The 21,114-nt window shown below is 31.2% G+C and overlaps 1 protein-coding gene across 3 annotated transcripts; it reads right to left on the bottom strand.

Moving 5' to 3' along the window:
* Positions 1–7,860: 7,860 nt before the first annotated feature.
* On the bottom strand, positions 7,861–12,733 carry LOC109818258 (uncharacterized). Of its 3 annotated transcripts, none has more exons than XM_020383698.3 (6): positions 12,575–12,733; positions 11,636–11,758; positions 9,819–9,964; positions 9,255–9,452; positions 8,681–8,740; positions 7,861–8,218 (listed from the first exon to the last, which is right to left on the bottom strand). In XM_020383698.3, exons 2-6 carry the CDS (start codon positions 11,751–11,753, stop codon positions 8,075–8,077), a joined length of 666 nt encoding a protein of 221 aa, XP_020239287.1. In that variant the 5' UTR covers positions 11,754–11,758; positions 12,575–12,733; the 3' UTR covers positions 7,861–8,074. The 3 variants fall into 3 exon arrangements, with proteins under 3 accessions (XP_020239287.1, XP_020239288.1, XP_020239289.1); XM_020383699.3 differs by having other exon boundaries at positions 12,512–12,575; XM_020383700.3 differs by lacking the exon at positions 12,575–12,733 and adding an exon at positions 12,092–12,213.
* Between the last annotated feature and the right edge of the window lie 8,381 nt (positions 12,734–21,114).

The following is a 21,114-nucleotide window of genomic DNA, read 5'->3' as shown; positions in this document are numbered from 1 at the left end:
AAATTAAAATTGATTAAATCATATTTAAGATTAATTATGCTATAAGATAGATTGAATGAGTTAGCTATATTATCTATTGAGAGTGAGATGTTAGAATTACTTGATTATAAAACTTTAATAAATAATTTTGTAGCTCAAAAGGCTAGAAAAATAACATAAAAATTATAAAGCTATATTAACATAGGTCCCTATCTTAATTTTTTGCCTAAGACCCCGAAATTTCTAGATACGGCCCTGGACTCACCTAAAAAAAATGATTATTCAAGTAGAGAGACCCGTGTTCTTGGGAGAGACACTATTAGAGAAGAGACTAGAATAATAAATACTTTTATTATTCTTGTACTAATATTGTATATTTTCTGTTTTCTGTTAGTACTGCCAACTCATCAAGTTGGTTAGGTTTGTTAGCCCTATATATGTAACTGATATCCTTCAGATATCATTACTGTTATTTCTCTAATAATACACAAATTCTTCTCTGCCTACTCTCTCTCTTAATTCTCTGTTTCTTATTGATTTTCTATCTCTTATATGGTATCATCGTGAGCTCGGTACGATCCTAATTCCTTGTCTGGTTGATTGATTCGTGTGGCTTGCTTCGTGCGCCCTCCCTCACCTTGCGCGATTCTGCTATCCGCGCTTGTGATTCCTTCTGCGATTCTGTTTCTGCGCCCGTAATCTTGATTCTTCGTGTGGCTTGCTTCCTGCGCACTTTTCTGGGTAACCCTGTCTTTCCTTGTGCTAATCCTGTTCGTAGTGTTTAATTTCTCTGTCTGGCCTCCGCTTCCGCAATGTCCAGCAATTCTGTTTCCCACACCTTCTCCCAATCCGTCACATGTAAACTGGATGAAAGAAATTTTATGACCTGGCAGCAACAAGTTACAGCTGTCATCCGTGCCCATGATCTTGAACGCTTTGTCGTCAACCCCAAAATTCCCTTGAAGTTCCTTACCCCTGAGGATCGTGATGCTAATCTTGTTAATCCGGAGTATACTGCCTGGGACCGCAAAGATTCGCTGTTGGTTTCTTGGCTTCTTGCAACCCTATCTGAATCCATCCAAGCCCGTGTTGTCTCGTGCCGTCATTCCTACCAGATTTGGGATTTAGTTTTTCAGCATTTTCAGTCCCTCACCAAGATCAAAGCCACGCAATTACGACTAGAGCTTCGCACCATCAAGAAAGGAACAAGATCGTGTTCTGACTACCTCCTTCGCATTAGCACCATCGTTGAGACCCTTGCCTCTATTGGCAGTCCCATTTCACCTCGTGAACATGCTGAGTGTATTCTTGGGGGTCTTCCACCAGAATATGATTCCCTAATCTCCACTGTCACTGCATTTGTCAGCCGTGATGATCATTTTTCCCCTGCCGAACTTGAGACCATGATTCTTGCTCAGGAAGCAAGACTGGACCAAGCAAAGACTGCTGCTATTCAAGAACCCCTCTCCATCAACCTTTCAATGGCCACTTCGCCAACTTGACATTAATAATGCATTCCTAAATGGAATGCTTGAGGAAGACATTTACATGTCTCAGCCGCCTGGCTTTATTGAACCCAATAGCAAACATCTTGTCTGTAAACTCCACAAGTCCCTTTATGGTCTCAAACAGGCCCCTCGTGCCTGGTTTGACAGGTTGACTTCGGTTTTGCTCAAGCTTGGGTTTCACAAAAGCAAGTGTGATCCTAGTTTGTTTATTTTCTCTACTCCCTCTGCCATTGTCTACATGCTCATTTATGTGGATGATATCATCCTCACTGGCAATTCCTCCTCCTTAATGCAACAATTTATTAATCACCTTCATGCCACCTTCTCTCTCAAAGATCTTGGCACACTTGACTACTTCTTGGGTATTGAAGTCAAGTCTCTTTCTAATGGCCGGTTACTGTTGTCTCAGCATAAATATATTTCTGATCTTCTCACCAAGGTTAAAATGGAAGACTCTAAGGGCATCTCCACTCCTATGATTGGAGGTCAACAACTTGCCAAAACCGGAACTCTGTTTAATGATCCTACCTTGTATAGGTCTGTAGTTGGTGCACTGCAATATGCAACCATTACACGGCCTGAAATTGCCTTTAGTGTCAATAAGGTAAGTCAGTTCATGTGTTCCCCTATGGAAGAACACTGGAAGGTAGTTAAAAGGATTCTAAGATATCTCAAAGGCACTCTCAAACATGGTCTTGTGTTCACGCCTGCTCGGTCCTCCTCTTCCTTCAACCTTACTGCCTTTACTGATGCTGATTGGGCTGCTGATCCCAATGATCGACGTTCTACCTCGGCAGCCTGTATTTATCTTGGGCCTAATCTTGTGTCGTGGTGGTCCAAGAAACAGTTGCTTGTTGCCAGATCGAGTACTGAGGCTGAATATCGTGCCTTAGCTCAAGCTGTCACTGAAGTCTTGTGGATTCAGTCCCTTCTTCAAGAACTCAAAATTCGTTTCAACACTCCTATGGTACTCTGTGATAATCAAAGCACAGTTGCACTATCTCACAACCCGGTTCTTCACTCCAGATCTAAGCATATGGAACTTGACATCTTCTTTGTTCGGGAAAAAGTCATCAGCAAAGCTCTTGTTGTCTCGCATATTCCTTCTCAGCACCAATATGCAGATCTATTAACCAAGGCACTGTCTCCCAAGCGTTTTCTGTCTCTGCGCTCCAAGCTCAATGTTGCTGATCCGTCTGACATGCTTCATCCCCCTTGAGCTTGTGGGGGGTGTATTAGAGAAGAGACTAGAATAATAAATACTTTTATTATTCTTGTACTAATATTGTATATTTTCTGTTTTCTGTTAGTACTGCCAACTCATCAAGTTGGTTAGGTTTGTTAGCCCTATATATGTAACTGATATCCTTCAGATATCATTACTGTTATTTCTCTAATAATACACAAATTCTTCTCTGCCTACTCTCTCTCTTAATTCTCTGTTTCTTATTGATTTTCTATCTCTTATAGACACTACTAGAATTTCTCTTATTACATGCGACTTTTCCTACAAATTTTTCATAAAAATTTGCAGGAAACGTTGTTCCTACAAATTTTTCTGCAAAATTTTATTTGCAGGTAATACCTTCGTGGATAATATATTTTTGCGAATTTTAAAATTCGCAGGAAATTTTCCTACAAAATTTCTTGCGAAAAAAATTCGCAGGAAAGTTTCCTGCAAAAAAAATTTTCAGGAAATTTTCATGCAAAAAAAAATCATAGGAAAATTCGCAGGAAAGTTTCTTGCAAAAAAAAATTTGCAGGAAATTTTCCTGTAAAAAAAATTTGTAGGAAAATTCGAAGGAAACTTTCCTGCAAATTTTTTCGCAAGAAAATCTACAGGAATATTTTTTACGAAAAAATAAAAAAAAATTACTATAAATTATATATTTTAAGAATTCATAATCTTTTATTTTCATGCCTGATACATAATCTTTTAAATTCTAAGATCGTAGATTATAAGCCTAACACTTAACAATACAATTCAACTTATAAGATAAGTGTTGCCCCAACTTATATACTATTTAATTGTTTTATTTTCAATCGATGTGGGACTTGGAGATTTTTTTAAAATATTAAACTTATGAATTTAAATAATTTTTTATTTTTCTGTGAATTAAAATTTGCAGGAAAATTTGCAGGAAAAGTTACCTGCAAAATTTTTCTACCATTTAGTAAACATTACTTGCGAATTTATTTTTGCAAGAAAATTTGCAAGAAATAAAATAAAATTCTTACAATATTTTCTGCAAATTTTTACCATGGAAATTTTTTTTCCATGATTATTAAAATTGTAGCAAAATTTGTAAGAAATATCTGTAAATTATTTTTTTGCAGGAAAATTGGCAAAAAATTTCTGCGAATATTTTTTTACAGGAAAATTCGCAAAAAATTTCTACGAATATTTTTTTGCAGGAAATTTCGCAAAAACTTTCTACGAATATTTTTTTGCAAGAATATTTGCAAAAAAATGACACTTTTCTAGTAGTGAGAAAGAGAGAGACATATACAAAATGTAAATGTTTAATTAACTTTGTTAATAAATTAATATTTTAATTAAGATATTTAAAAAAAATTATAAAAAAATAGAGTTCAAATATATTTATTGGTTGTTAGATTAATAATAATTAAAAGTTTAGTTTGTAATTGATTTATGCGTGGGAAATGTTAGTGAAATTAAAACTTCAAATCTTTAATATTTGTGATCATAACATAACCCATTTTAATATGAATTTCTAAAATCAGAAACCCAAAAATATAATTTTTTATTGCTCTCTTTAAATTAAAGTACTTTACACTACACCAAAATTAGGTTTTTGTGGCAATTAATTTATTCTTTAGCGACCATATAAATGGTCATTATTCTTTTTACCAGCATTTAAATAATGACTGATGTATCCAGTGTCGCTAATATTATTACCGGCATTTATATAAAATGCTGGTAAAAACTTACTAAATTGTCAGGAAAACTTATTTTTTTTAGTGGCAATTTTAGTAGCCATTTTAAAGGCTATTAAAAGTTATTTTTTCAATTGTCTCCTTTCCATCCATTTAGTGACTTTTATCTTTTGCTAGTAAAACTTTAAATAATTTATTCTTATAATTTTCTTTTCTAAATTCATAACTTATATACTCTCTTTTTTTATCTCTAATGTGAGATTTGTAAGATGAGGGTTGTCTTCTATTTACATATTTTTAATTTATTTTTTTAATTGTCTTATCTCTTAAGAGATGTGAGATTTATAAGGTGAAAGTTGTTCTCTAATTGTTTTATAGCACTATTGAACTTGGTAATAGTGGGTGATTTGATACTAATTTATTATAGTGAATTAAGAGTCTAACTCAACCCTATAAATCAACTTATAAGGTGATAGTTATTACTCACTTATATACTATTTAATTATCTTATCTCTAATCGATGTGGGACTAATTTTTTTCAATAAATAATTGTCGCTAATAGTAAACTTTAGTGTAATATAAATACACTTTTAGTGACTATTATATATTAGCCATTAATATTTTTATTATATAATTAAATAGCGGCAATTAAATTATTGCTATTAAACAATTATCGTTAAAAATAATTTTTGTTGTAGTGTTAATTTTATCAACAAAGTTCCAAACAAAATATTTTCCTAACTAGCATTATATTTAATTGAGTGAATGTTGCGGGATTTCATGTGAATTCCATATTTAGATTTTCCCCCCTCTATTTTATTACTTGTGATTTTAGTACGTTTGTCAAAATATTATCAATGACGTGTTAAAAATATCATTTGGTTTTTTTTTTATTTTATGCTTTCCTATTTTAATCTTTTTTTTGTTTTTTTTTATTAAATTTTAATGAGTCACCTTCTATTCCATAACTTGATTTCCTAACTTGTTCCATAAACTTCTTAACTCTATTTAAGGCCCCTAGTTCCATGTGTGCGTTACTAATTACTATAAGAATTATAGACTTGAGTATTCCTTAATCTCTCTTGAGTTACTTAAGAGAATTATCTCCTTAAACACATTCATTAAGAAAACTCTCTTTATAGCGAGTGTATCCCTTCTTATTTATCTTCTCCATTGAGAAGTGGCACGCCTCACTCTTCTATTCTCTCCATCTTTTCACTTTTTAATTTGAGTTGTGAACCCATGAAAAGTAACTTGAAGAGCTTGGAAACAACTTAGGTAAATTCAACCACCATTCACCAAAGAGTTTCCATAAAAAAAAAAGGTTCAGACTTGTCAATTGTCATTACTCTATGAATCATTTCCGATCATAAAAAAATATAAAATAACTATAATTAAACACAATATTATTGATATAAATTTCATTAACTTTTTATTAATTATTATTCCTTTTATAATATAAAATTATCATATATATTACTTGCTTATACAAATTAAGAAGATCCAAATCTATAGATGCAAAGCTAGATCAGATTTACAGACACACACACGCAATGAACTCACTGAAACACACAACACAACATAACGACAACGAAATCTAAACGTGACTTAAAATGTCATGCACATATATGTCTGAGAAACACTTTGCCACTTGGATGCACTGCATGGCTCGATGAATGATGAATTATTGACAATAACGTATGGTTCAAAGAGTTGGAGTGGGTGAATTTTCATTCATAGGACTATAGGCCATATAATAACGAGCAAGACCAAATAATTGTCCACGGATATTTTTACATAATGCCACAGCCTCAAGTTATTACCCCACATGATACTTTCCTTCCATGAACTACGATGGCTTTAGTCCACAAAAAAAGAAAACAAATTCAAACATAAATTATGGCGGGTATTTTCCTTAATTTATCAATGCTAGCACAACCTCTAATTAAAAAAATTTCCTGGTATGCTTAATAAGAAGGAAAGAAATTGGGTGAATGAAAAATAAAGAAAATAGAAAAAGAATGCATAAAAACAGGTAAAAATAGAGTGAAAATAAAAGTATTTATTTTAAGAAAAATATACGGAAAAGAGAATATAAATTGTATAATAATCAATTATTTTTCTAAAATAATCAATTGGTGGTGCATTTTTAATTGACTAATTTAGATTCTAAACTACTGATTGTGTATATTTAGTGAAACAATCTATTATAACACTCAAACAATTAGTTATCAAAGAGAATTGAGTTATTTCAACGCCATTTCTTATCATCTTTGTGCAAATATATATATTTTTTTTCCGGTAAGACTCATCAAATTTTTTTATTTCTCTTCTAACTATTTCATTTCTATCCAAACAACTCCAACTTTTACTATCCTTCTATTTTCATTCTCTCATCAATTTTTTACCCCTGATTTTACCCCTAAAAGATGTAACGAGATAAATGCACAAAAGAAAGAAGAAAATGAGAAATTGAATGTTTAGAGCAATAAAAAAAGTGAATGAGAATGTGACACATGTACAAATCACTGTTTTAAATATAGTGAATATATTTCATTGGTATATTATTTGTTAACATAAGAAACCTCAAATCCACACAAACACAATACATCAAGTATCATGAACCATACTATATTGTCATCATCAACATGGGTGGACCCTCTATAAGCAGGGACCAGAATACAGAGTTGCTTCCAATCCAAATAAGTTAACAAAATGTAGTGGTCCTGCATTAAGGAAAACTATATCACATCAGCTGCCAGATCCTGGTTTCCGGTGTATTGTTCAACACTTGAAAATATGGCAATTCAACTAAATATCATCTCTGTCGACCGTGTTTGAAGTTGTGGCACAACACACATTTTAACTAGATTGTTGTGTTATATATGAGCCATCAATTTTCAGTGGCCTGAGTGATTATAGCACAAAATAACACCATGTAGTTATCAGAAAGATTTGTCACACTACAATTTTTATTTGTCTGGCGGTGACGAGCAAATAAATTGGAATCAAGCAAATGAATGGATTGTGAATAGCTACAATTGACTTAAGTATGGTTTAAGTGTTGGAATATATATTATAACAAGTGAGAAACAACTTCAATTTTGTTAAATTGAATTAAACTTCAATTCTCTTTCTTAGATGTAGCAATAGAATGCTCACAAAATGAGGAAATACAAACAAGTTAGCATTTTGGAATTTTACAATTTATGAGTAGATACTGCAAAGCAAAAGCACAATTGTATAAAACGAATTTAGTTACTCTAAAATGATTAAGTGTGTAACCTAAAAAAGTAAAGATACGATTATTCTTAATTTAAAATGAATTAAACTTATGGTTTACTTTAATTCAAATCAAAGGTGGATGCACCCTTACTTTCTCACTTTATGGGAGTACATCTTTTTACTTTACAACCGGCAAGCCCAAATAAAAGCATTAAGAATTTCAACATGTATACCGTAAAATATATACGGATTTTCTTTTGAAAACTGCCCGTAAACATCCAATAATGTATTGTCAATAATTAAAAAGTATCACAACCACCACTACACAGGAAGTCTCAACTTTTTTAATAATAAAAACTTTACATTTATAATGTATCAGATTTGATTATTATATTGCATAAATGGAAAGCTTTCAGCAACAAGTAAAACACATATCTGCTAGTGCTAGAGATTTGTTTCTATAATTAAGAGTCTGAAAGAAAGGCTTGCTGGGCAGTCACTGTTGAAGATTTGCATGCATGTATAGCAGTGCATATATCTGTCTTCTCCAGGAATTTTTCAGCATGGTTAAACACCAAGGGTCCATACTCGAAAACCATCCTCTTGCACTGCAAAAAAATTGGAACATTAATGAAAAATCTTGAGTGAATCGATGAAAAGAAAAAACTGGAATAGGAAAATTATGCTCTTGTGCACTTTCTAGTTCACACAACACTGCAAAAGTTCTTAGTTGTGCATACATATTGGCCTAGTTCATGATGCACAATAAAATAAACAGTCCAGATCTTAGAATGATTATCCTTGATTAAAAAATCCTGAGTATCTGATGAAAATTGTTGTAGAGTTTGTTTCTCTAGGAGGTATGAACATACAAAAATTTTCACAGTAGAGTCAATTATTGATGGTAAAGGATTCAGCCAAGTCCACGAAATTATCATTGCATGGAAATTACTGGGACACCAAGCATGTTAATTTCTAATTTGGTCGATAGGATAAAAGTTGAAAATTGAAACTTCGCATGATTGAATACAAACTGAGAAAAATGGAGGGACTTGTCAGGTTTTGCTCACCTTATTCGCATACTTCTCCACTGAATTGCACACCTTCAGTAATGTCTCAATTATCTCTAGCTGAAATTTTAAAATAAATGGTTAGCAATTTACTCAATTAGATTAAGACAATTAAGAGTATGTTTGGATATAAGCTTAAAAGTGCTTTTGAGAACTTTTTTTTACTGAAAGTAACATTTATTTTCAGGGGAGAAACTCTCAAAAGTACTTTTAAATTTATATCCAAACATATTTTAAGAGAATAAAGATGGTAGAAATCTACATATTACATATATCTTTCCTTTTCTTCCACTTGGATATATATTTTTTTATTTCTAATGAAATATTGTGAATATATATTCATATGTTGCTACACCTGAATATTATAATCAAATTTCTTTTTGATTTCCCTGCAACCATAGACATTCTCAAATAAAAGAAAATCTAATTTGCAATGAAATATCCATACAATCATTGCAAAGCTGTGGAAGTCGAGTAGAAGTAGAAACTAAAGAAAAAAATTTCTCATGTCAACACACAATTCACATCATAGTGCCACACTTCGTTGGAGTAGCAGAAAGATGAAGTTACTTACCCTAGTGTCTCTATCTTTCAACTTAGCCAGCAAAGTTGAAACAGTATCTTGGCAAAACTCACAGCTATCTTCTTGAACTTGCAAGGAAATATATGTAACGTGCTGACAGAGATTCACCTTGTGGCAGAACTCTCCAGGCTGAATTGTAGCTAATTCTAAGAAGAAAAGGGGAGCATAATAGTCCACCAAAGCTATGCACTGTTCAATACAAAAGAAACAGATGAATTCATATAGGATCTGATAAATTGTGATTCATTTGCTTATGCTCCCTTTGAAGTCTAAAATGTGTTGATGATTGTGACCAGGTGACTATTGTCTTAAAGACAGTCAACTTATACAAGTTTTCATCAAGTTAGTTCATTGGACATCAAAACTGGGCTTGGTTATTATTTATATGACAAGTTATTATCAGTATCATAGACCATCATCCATTGAGAATGAAGAGGGTGCCAAGAATATTGTTTAAACATTAGAGAGCATAGTGGGAAACTAAAGTTGATTTATTCACAACTAATAACAACTACAGTATCTATACCAAAAAATGAGATCCAAAAGATGACCAACCTTCTGTTTAAAAGAGGCAAGTTGGTGGCAAGTATTGTGCAGGATATCAATGATCTCTTGCTGTGTCTTGTTTTCATTTAGATAATCAACTGCCTTGGCAGTATATTCCTCACAAAGTACACACACATCTGGTTTTCTGCTTGGTTCTGCAATTTAAAGATAGGTCAACATGATGACTTATGCCACATTTGCATTTCAAATCATATTTAACAGAAAATTTTTCAAAGCAAAGTTCCAAAGGTTTGCACATAGTGTTCAGTCAACCCACATGATGTCATCTAAAGGGAAAGTCTTTTGATAAAATTAAAACTCATTAGTCAAGTTTAGAGGAGGAAATGCCATATTGATGTTAGACAAGGTGCTCCATTTCCATCAAGTGATGAGCCTTTGGAAAACAATCAGAGCAGTTCAATCAATAGTGTTTGATGAAAATAGATGTTTTATACAACCACAAATAGAAGTCAGATTAGGAGGAATACCGGGGCTACACATATACCCCCTCCTCCCATAAAAAAATTATACAATGTTAGAACAGATCTCTAATCAAACTTAGCAATCTGCCTCTATTCCAAAACATGAGCCATTATCTATGTCTTCATGTGACACGATATATCTCCCATGTCTTCACCGTATCCAACTTTTCACATTGGTCTCACTAGTATAGGACTTCTCAACCAAAGCATCCAGCAATTGTAGGTGTGGAGAAGGTGGACTCGAGATCATATTATGAGTTGGTTCATTCAAGAGACCTTATCTTTAGACTAACACACCCACAATAATGTCACATAAGACATGTTTGGATAAACTTCTCTAGAAACACTTTTAAATATTAAAAAAAAAAAAATAGTAGGAGAGAGCTTCTACAAATTGAAATAAGCTTCTGCATAAGTTAAAACTAACTTATGTACATGAAAAAAAAAAAAAAGATTTTAGAAAAGTTAGTAGGAGAGAGCTTCTACAAAATAATCTATTTCATTTTCCCTTGTTTTTTTTTTTCTTATAAAAATGCTTCTAAAAATGTTTATCCAAATAGACCCATAATTATTGGTCACTTCTACCATAATAGTGTATCCTTAAAAATAAAGTCTCGTATTTATTGATCTAAAAACATATAACATAAACTTTCCAATTGTCCTTTAATTAACCAAAGTATACTCTTTTTTCTTGTGGGAATGGGAACCCAAGTTTACTTTATCATAACTGATTGATGCCAGTTTCTGAATAAATGCTTTCTCCATTGATGGCCTTATCTGAAAGTATACACTATACGGCCATTATTTTTTCCCTTCATTGTTGAGAAGGAGGGGATTTAGCAGATCATGTTACCACCAGACTTTTCAAGCTTTATGAAATGACTGATTTGATGAGGTTCACTGTTGAACTATAATACTAATCAATACTGTATCCCATTCTCTTGCCACTTATTATTTTAGATTATCCCACAAAATTAGTTACCTCGATAATTTCAAACTATAAACGTTTCACCTTGTATTTTGATCTGATTTTACTTTTGACAATTGATTAGTTGTCATTGGAAGCATTTTTTTTAATTGATGATGGGTAAAATCTTTTGCATAATCAACCCCCCAGTCAAAAACTCAATTTTCACGTTCACTAAAACAGATTAATAAATGGGGGGATTGAAAATGTCATGTACAATATATGCCTCTACTCTATCATCTTCCGAAGCAGGATAATTAAAAATTGTTTAAGGCTCAAAATGAACAATATCATATTAATGTGGAGACGTGTTTGGAGACCCCAAGTGTACAACAAAAACAAAGAAAGCCAAGAATGAAATAAGCGAACAACATTACCATAAATCCCAGTGTTTGCTGTATTGCTCAATTGATCAGTGTTAGCCAGTTTTCTTGCATCACAAGCCCAGGCAGCACCCAATACAACAAGAAACAAGAGTCCCAATCTCCCTTCCATGGTTACTATAACAAAAGCAATTTATTTTTAAATGACAACTTCAATCAGGGAAAAGGTAGAAAATTAAAATTTCAGGGCTATTATAAAGGAAACCATTAAAATAAAGATCTTATATTCCAAACATTTATTAATAAAACAATAACCGAATGAAGGGCATATCAAATGATGAAGTCATTTTGATAGAATAACGTCATCAATTAAGTATAATTTATTCAGACACTTGTAGAAATATATACCATATTGGATTTTAGCAGAAAGGAGTACACAGACAAAAGAAGAAAAAGGCATATTAAGAATTAGGACCATAATATTTTTATGATGTTATACTCGTAAATCACCTTATGCACTTCAAAAATTACGAGGCACAATTCTTAATTGACTTGGTATAATCAAGCCAAAAAAAAAATACAATTAATTCAGTTCATGCTCTCCGCCCCCCACGGAAAAGAAAATCCTGGAAAACAGATAACAGAAACTGATAACAATGATTGAAATTTTATCCGTTAGCCAGAAACTGATAACAGATAAAAATGTTATCAGTTTTTAAGTTTTACAGGTAACAGAAAATCCTGAAAAAACATATAACAAAACCATGAACCAACTATCAAAACTGAAAATCTGGCTGAGAACAGAATTGAAGTAGTAGCAACTAACTAGCAAGGCCAATTGAGACAAGAACAAACAAAAGCTGAATGCATGACACAAAATGGGGAAAAAAAGAGAGTAGTGGGTGGGTAAGTAAAGAGAAAAAAAGTTACAATTTTTCTGAGTGATCTTAATTGGAAGCAAAGTGAAGAAGGAATGAAGAGAAGAAGGATTACCTTAATTTTGTGGAAAGAAATAATGAGGAGAAGAATGGAAAGGTGGTAGTGATGATTCCTTAGAGTGGCGTGTTGGTTGATCCAAGGAATGGTTGGTTTGCAATCTTCACTTTCTTAGGTTGGTTTGGTTGTACTTCAATGCTACTTTCCTTGAAACTTGAGAAAAACTTGGGTGTGGGCAGCCTCATCGAGAGGATTGTGTGCCTTACACTTTGTCATTACGTGGCAGAATCGAGGAGGGTGATGTACTCTCTCCCCAAAGAAATTCTGCCAAAATCATTAATCTTAAATCTTACGCAATCACCTTCTCTTACTTTCTATTTTATTTTAACTTGTTCTACCAAAACAAAAACTACATTTTAAATTTAATAAAAACAAGTACGTACTATAAACTTGTATTTATATATATATATATATATATTTTTTTTTTTTTTTTGGTTCGTCTATGAAGTATCAACTGCCGATAGCAGTGACTAATCTCCTCGCTACGTTGGAGGTACCTCAAAGTTGGAGGTACCTCAAAGTTGGAGGTACCTCAAAGGGTGAGACAGCTGACCCCAAGATTTAATGCGGCTACATACACAAGGCAGAATTCGAACCCCTGACTTTGTTTAAGCGTGGATCAACCCCTAACGCTGAACCATACGCTTGAGGTTATATATTATTTTTTTTTTTACATTGAGAGCGAAAAATTTAATCAAATGTGTCCATTTTAGTTGGCTTATATATTTAAAATTTATAATGAATAAATATTTTTAATATAAAATCATATTATAACTAAAATACATAATAAATATTTTTGAATATATAAATTATATTTTAAATTTATAATAAATAATTTATGTTATGAGATAAGCACTTTTAAGATAATATTAATAAAATAAAAATGATAAATTAAAAAATAATTAATTAAAGATATGAGTATACGGATAAAGGTTAAAGGATAGTGATTTCGGATATGTTAGTTGTTAAATCAAATTATATTTAAAAAAATAAATTTGTTTGCTAAGTTGGAGGCACTTCAAAGGGTGAGATAGTTAGTCCCAAGATTTAACGTGGCTGCATACACAAGGTAGGATTCGAACCCCTGATCTTGTTTAAGCATGGATCAACCTTTACTGCTGAACCACACACTTGGGATTAATTATATTTAAAATTGAATTAAGAAATCTTTTGAAAAGAATAAAAATTAAAAATTAAATATAATATTAAGATTTCTTTTTTTTGTTTTGATGAGTTATAATATTAAGATAAGACATGTGACTTGTAATAATTAATAATTCCAATAAATATTCTTAATAAAAAATGGTAAATAATGATTCTTAAAAATATTTTTATTTAAAATGATTATTTAGATATATAATATAGAAGTACATATATTGGTAATCTTATACCACGTAATAACTGTTGAGTTATTATATCGTTAAAAATTATATTTACAACTTTACTTAATTAAAGATGTTTTATGTTGATTGTATATTAAAGTTAAATTATTTTTTCCTATAATAATACTGTTAAATTCTAGGCTAAAAATCTATTTTAGTCACTTATAATAATTGTTTGTTTCAATTTAGTCTCATTTTTATTTTTTATCTCAATTTGGTCCCTAATAAATTAATTAGTTGCAATGTCGGACTTCCGTCCAAATTATTTAGACGGAGTTAACTGTTGGTCACGTGGATGCTACGTGAATGTCACGTAGAAGCTACGTACATGTCACGTGGATGTCAAATTTTATCATGCATATGAAACCAGAACGGCCCGTTCCGATTGCACTCATGGTGTGTAAATTTTGTATCTGGAACGACCCGTTCCAGATGCATTATTTAACACCAACGCATGCAACAGAACGGGTCATTCTGAGATCAGAACGGTCCGTTCTGGCTTCAAAACAGGCCGTTCTGGATTCAGAACGGGCCGTTCTAGAACGCCAACCAACATAGTGCACCAATATGGTTCAAAAATTGAAAGTAAACCATTTACACATACACAATTTTTTTTATCTAAAAAATAATATTTTAAAAAATAAAAATTATATTCTAATATATATATATATATTTAAATTATCGTATGTATAAAATATAAATTTCGAGGAGTTATTTATTTATCTAATATTTGTCAAACTTTTTTACTTTCTATTTATTGTTTATGTTGATAAAAAAAATTAAAATTGTAAAAAGGCTTAAATATGTTTTTAGTCCCTCAAATTTAAGATAAATTTGTTTTTGGTCCCTCAAATTTAAAACTGTTATTTTTAGTCCGTAATTTTCAAAAATCTTATTTTAGTCCCGTAGGTCACCAATAACATATTTGAAAGTGACTAATTAAGAGTTTAAGACAGTTATGCAATATCAACCGGATTTAATGTGATATTTTCATTAATAGGGACACCAATAGGTAGATTTTATGCAATAATGTTTGATAAATTTCTTAACAAAATTTGAATATAAGGACTAAATTAAGATTTTTTGAAATTACAAGGACTAAAAACAACAATTTTAAATTTGAGGGACCAAAAATAGATTTATCCTAAATTTGAGGGACTAAAAACATATTTAAGCCTTGTAAAAATTTATATCACATATTAAAAACATCTTTATATGATAAATAAATTAAACTTAATTTTTATAAGATTTAACATATTTATTTATATGTTTTTATTAGTGTTAAATTATTATTAAGTATATTTTTAAGATTGTTATGTAATCAAACATTTTAAAGAATGTCTATGACAGATAAATAGATAATATTTATAACATGTATTTTTAACAAAAATTAGGTTTAAATCTGTTAAATTATAATATAACATAATCTGACCTAGTTTATTTTCATCCTTAATCATAATTGTAGATATAAAAACTTGTAAAAAAATAACTATAATATATATTTATACTTTAAAAAATTATATATAAAATTTTTAATATTAAAAATATATGAATAAGTATTATCATCACAATAAAAAATTTACGAATATAATCATTAATTGTATGTGTGACATTCTGGAACCAGAACGGTCCGTTCTGAAACTGAAACGACCCGTTTTGGTTTCACTCCTGGTGTGTTAATTATATGATTTGTGTTATCAAATTGTTAGTTGTTGCTTTAGAACTTTAGAGTCAAGGGACTCTAAGAGTTAGGTTATCTCTGAAAGAGAGAGAGAGTCTTAGGCTTAGTTGAATTAATTCAACTTAGGATATGGTATATAAAATTTTCTTAAAATGTGAGTCTCATAAGTTCAATTTTAAGAAAAATTTAGAGAGAAGCTAGTAAGAAATTCTCTATAGCTCAAGAGAACCTTCTCTACTTTTCTTCACTAAAAACCCTTCTCTTCTTCTCCTTGTAGCTGATCAAGCTCAGTTGAGTTGGAGATTCAAAGTTGTGAAGCCAAGAACAAAAGGTCAGAGTTGTACGAAGTTGGTTCTTCTTTTCCCTTTTTGTTGATTCGATTCTCCAAGTGGTAAGGAAAATTTGTGTTGATTGTTAGAATTGCATGTTGATTGTTGTTGTGGATTTTATCTTATGTTGATTTCTTAATTGATTGGAGAAGAAATCATGAGTACCAGTGTCGTTGGCTTCTCTTAAAGTTATTATGAGTTGAATATGTTAATTTTTTTTATCAATGATGGATGCTTGTTATTTCTGTTGTTGAAAATGAGCTTGAAATGCTGAGAATTTGTTGTATAATTGGTTGCATGCGAGTTTTGGCTGAGTCTTAGGTGGTTTAGGTTCACAATTAGGTTCTGCATAAGTACAAAATTGATATTGCGCCGAGCAAGCCTATAGGGCGTTAGGCATGAACTTTTGCCACACCAAGCGCGAGAGAATGGGAGACTCTTTACCTTAATCATATTGGACGTGGGTAGTTTGGTGTCGGGCATGAGCAAGATAGGAAACCCTTCGCCTCAATGGCATCAAGCTTCCTCTAAGTGGCACCAAGTACGAGTTGAATGATAAAAATTTGTTGTTTTAAGTTATTTTATAGTTGAATGATGATGAATAAATTGTATGGATGATAAAGTATGATGATGAATCGGTATGTTGTAAGTTGATATATTATATGATGATATATAAGTTGTTAAGTTGTAAGTTGTTATAATAATGAGGTTGTATAGTTATATGATGCTGTAGTTGTTTATGTTGTTGAAGTTGTTAGGCATATAATGAAGATACATGTGTTTGCTAATATACATAAAAGTTAAAGGAGAATAAATGATGTTTTAGAAACTAAAATATCTCATTTTATGGATAAATATTGTGGTTTTTTAATAGTTTGATTGAAACCCTTTAGTAAGGAAGTTGACTTCTGAATGTGTAGTTGTTTTAAGTTGTCTCCTTTAGGTTTTATGTGGTATCTATATGTAGGCAAGGTTGAGGTATACATATATAAAGTGACCAACCAAGTAAAGTACTAAATCAAGAACTTAGTTTCTAACCGAGTATTGAAGGGTAGTCGGTGGACTAATCTTATAAGCTTAGGGTTGTAAACTAATGTTGTGGTAGACTTATATCAAAATTGTTCTATCCTAACAATAGTATTAGACTTCCTAGTTTAAGTAACAAAACCTGAGAAATCAAATTAAGTTATTAAATAAGTTTTCTTATAGGCTTGAAGTTGTCTATACTTGACCTAATTGCGATAGGTCAAACATTGTGGTTTGATAGGGTCTAGGTATTTAAACTACTCATCCTTATTATAAGAGACATCCTTATTTGATATGCGTAACGATACATTAGTTGTATATTGTTGTATGATGATTATATTATTGAGATGAAGTTGTTTAAGTTGTTTTATCTTGTAAGTTGTATGAGTAGTATTGGTAACAAGTTGAAGTTGCATGTTGAAATTGATGTTGTTCATGTTAACATTGATGTTGTGCTTGCATGTTATTTTTATTCCACAAGCTTACCTTGTGGTTGGAACTATTATGATCATACTTTGGTATAAGAGTAGATCAGGACTAGTAGGACTTAGCTCGGATGGTTGGTGGAGATTCATGCTAGAAATGACTCCTTTTGTGATGTCTTTTGTTGGTGGCTAGATCTTGTATAGTCGATTAACTGGTGAGTAGGGTTATTTATATATTTTTGTATTTTTTTATGTAGATTGTATACGTGTACATGTTATGCTTTTATATCTTTTACCTTATACATATATCAATGTGCATGATAACCTAGGAAAGTTGTTTATTCCATTACGTAGTGATTGAACTGTAATAAATGCAGTGACTTGTCAGGTCATTACATAGCATGTAGTAACTTAATATTAAAATAAAATATATATTTTATCTTCAAAATTCAAATATTAGTTATCTACATTGTTTTTGTAACACCGTACGTTTTAGTGATTGTTGTCGATTTTATTAAAATATATGTTATTATGTTGATTGTTGTTTTTATGTTGAGAAACTCTAGAATTAGGAGATTCCTTATAAATTTTTAGTTTACAATGTTTCTTTGGCCAGAGGTTTAGTTGGACTTTGAGAGGAAGGTATATATGATTTCTTTTGAGAATTGAGTTTCATAAGTTCATTCTCAAGATTCCTAGAGAGATAAACTAAATAAAGGAACTTTGAGATTTTGAAATCTTTCTTTTTCTTTTTTGGCTTCCTGAATGCGCAGCAGACCATTGTTCACCTATGAAGTTGTGCTTCAAAGCTATTGGAGCTAAGAATCAAGTCATGGTGTAGTGAGGAGCTTCCTGAAGCTCGGAGCTTGAAACAATTTCTTCTTCCTTTTTCCTCTCATTCTCTTGGAGATGGAGGTAGAGGAAACTAGATTACTCTTGTTGGTTTATATAAGTTGTATGCTGAGTGAATTTCATCAAGTTGTTGTTGTGTCAATTGATTTTAGATGAGTTTTAAGGCTCGGGAGTTAGTTGCTCATGAAGAATGTTGGGGGTGAATTTGTTATTGTTGATCAAATGTGATTGCATGTTGATTTTGTTGTTGAAATTGAGTTGTTTGAGTTGTAGGAATAGGTTATTTTACATTGCATGTTGGAAATATTATGAGTTTCAAGTGAATTGAGCAAGATCGTGATTTTGCTGTTGTAGATTTCACTATCACACTAGGCAGGCCTTCATGGCACCAAGCGTGGTTCAAATTAGAGGCCCTCTGTCTTACTTGTATCGAGCATAGGATTGGTGGCATTGAGTGTAGAGAGAGAATTGCCTCTGACTTGGTCATACTAGGAGTTAAGTTGAATGGCATCGGACGTGAGGAGAGAAAATCATTTTTTCTTGGACTGACACTAGGTGTCAATGGAGTAACATCAGACATGAGTCAAGTAGAAGCTCTCTACCTGAAATGGGGCCAATCATAGACTTTGTCATCCTAGGCTTTAAAGTACAAGGGTTCCCCACCTCATTTATGTCGAGCGCGAGCTGAATGACGTCAAACATGGACAAGGTAGAGAACTCTTTATTTCAATGGTGTCAGACGTGGACTTCTTTGTGAACACTTATTGTTTAAATGATCAAATGATGAACATAAATATGTTAGTTGAATCTATTACATGTTGTATGATGATTAAGTTGTGTTATATGGTGTATGTTGATGTATGATGTTGAATCTTTATACATTGATTTAGGATAATGTATATAGATGATTTAATCATTGAAAGTTGAGTTGAATTGTATGTTGTTCAGTTGAGTAGTTGTGTTGAAAATGCTTAAGGCATGATGTTGGAGTTGTGTTGATCGACTTAGGACTAGAGTGAGGATTAATATCCCATTGTGATGATATTATTGGGGTGCTATACAAGCTTATTTGTTGAAAATTCTTCCTGGGAAGTTAACCCTTAAAACAGATTGTTGAGTCTTTTTTAGGACTTTAGTCAATGCAATACGTGAGCAAGGTCGTGGTATACCAACTAATAGCAATCACCATTGATTCGTATGAGGACAAGGTCAATGCATGTGTAAAATGACCAAATTAGAGTAAGTTACAAGGTCGGGGGCCAAAATTCCTAAATAAGTATTGAAGACCGTAATATTTGGAGGGTAGTCCCCAGGCTAAACCCATAGGTAGCTTAGTTATGCATGCTAATTTCGTAATAGGCTCCCACCCAAATTGTTCTACCTTGACAAGAATACTAAACCTCTTAGTTTAAGTGGCGAAATCTAAGAAACCATGTTTCTTTTCTTCTAAATTGACTGTTGATCTAGCTAAATTGAAAAGATCATGTTGTTGGTTTGGTAAGGTCAAGTCACTTAGACTGCTCAATTGCGTTGTAGGAGATCTAGTTTAAATGCATAACGACACATAGTTGATTTGTTGTGCATATGCAGTTGTTGTGTTATGTGATGCATATGTCATAATATGATGTTTTTCAAGTTGAATGATGTGTCGAGCATGTGTAGCATTGATGTTTATGTTGTTTTTTAAGTCACACATAGAGACATACGTATGCACGCACATAGACACAAACACATGCAAACATAGACGCACATGACATACACAGACACAGACATAAACACACTCACAAGCGCACAAACACAAACATAGACACACATTCTTAAAAGATATGAAATAAATATTTATTATGTATATCGTAAATGTTAAATAGTACTTCATCCATCTCACTGAAAATGTAATTTAAGACTTTTACATATAGATGAAAGACATGAATAAACATATTATTTTTTGATATAATTTTACTAAAATAATATATTCTCTTAATAAATACATTACTTTAAATTGTATGATCAAATGAATTATAAAGGGACAAATAGAAAAACATCATTTATTTTATGATATTTTTTAAATACTAAAACTCTAATAATTATACGGTATAAAATCAATAATAGTACCTAAGTGATAAAAAAGAATTAATATAAAGATATGGTAAGAAAATTTAAAATTGTTCTTCACAAGGGAAACATCCCGAAATCCGACAAAAAAAATATGAAACGGTGGATATATATCTACAAATTAAACCCAGTACTTCTTATAATGCAAAGCACCCTTCTCAATTACGCAACATAAATTGGTGAAAATTTTTCACGCCTTCATAAAATTTAACATTTGGATATTGTTCCACTTGCTCATCCATCTTTGCATGAGAGAAAAAAAACATAGAGGTGGAGAGAGGGAAAAATGTATTTTTTATTTAAAAAATAGAAAGAAAAAAAAATTAAACTTTACAAACAATATTTTATTTATTTATTTTAATTTTTTTCTTAAATTATATATTTTTTTTACATTAATTAACTTTAATATATTAAATGTAAATAGCTATCTTATACAAGAACATTTTTAAGAGTTATTTTTTAACAGAAGAATTTTTAACTATTTTCTTATAACTTCTTAACAAATTAAATTTCATATTTATTTATGAATTAAATAAAATAAATTATGAATAGATAAAAATAATTTCGTGTTATAATATGAATTATTTATTTTAATTTAAGATATAGTTTATATATTTAAAAATATTAATTTATTCGAATTTTAAATATAATATATAAATTTAAATATAATATTTTATTTATATAAATAATTTATTATAAATTTTAGTTATATAATAAATATTCAATCCAC

Source organism: Cajanus cajan, chromosome 4, assembly GCF_000230855.2.
Source record: "Cajanus cajan strain Asha chromosome 4, NIPB_CcT2T_4, whole genome shotgun sequence".
Lineage (NCBI taxonomy): Eukaryota > Viridiplantae > Streptophyta > Magnoliopsida > Fabales > Fabaceae > Cajanus > Cajanus cajan.
This window is presented reverse-complemented; position numbering and strand designations above follow the sequence as displayed.

Bases quoted from the DNA above. Each gene is read 5' to 3' on its own strand.
- LOC109818258 (XM_020383698.3), bottom strand. From the start codon at position 11,753: ATGGAAGGGAGATTGGGACTCTTGTTTCTTGTTGTATTGGGTGCTGCC. The intron at 9,453-9,818 runs GTTGGTCATCTT...TGTATTGAACAG, and splicing joins TTGCCTCTTTTAAACAGAAG to TGCATAGCTTTGGTGGACTA. The intron at 8,219-8,680 runs GTGAGCAAAACC...ATTTTTTTGCAG, and splicing joins TGGAGAAGTATGCGAATAAG to TGCAAGAGGATGGTTTTCGA.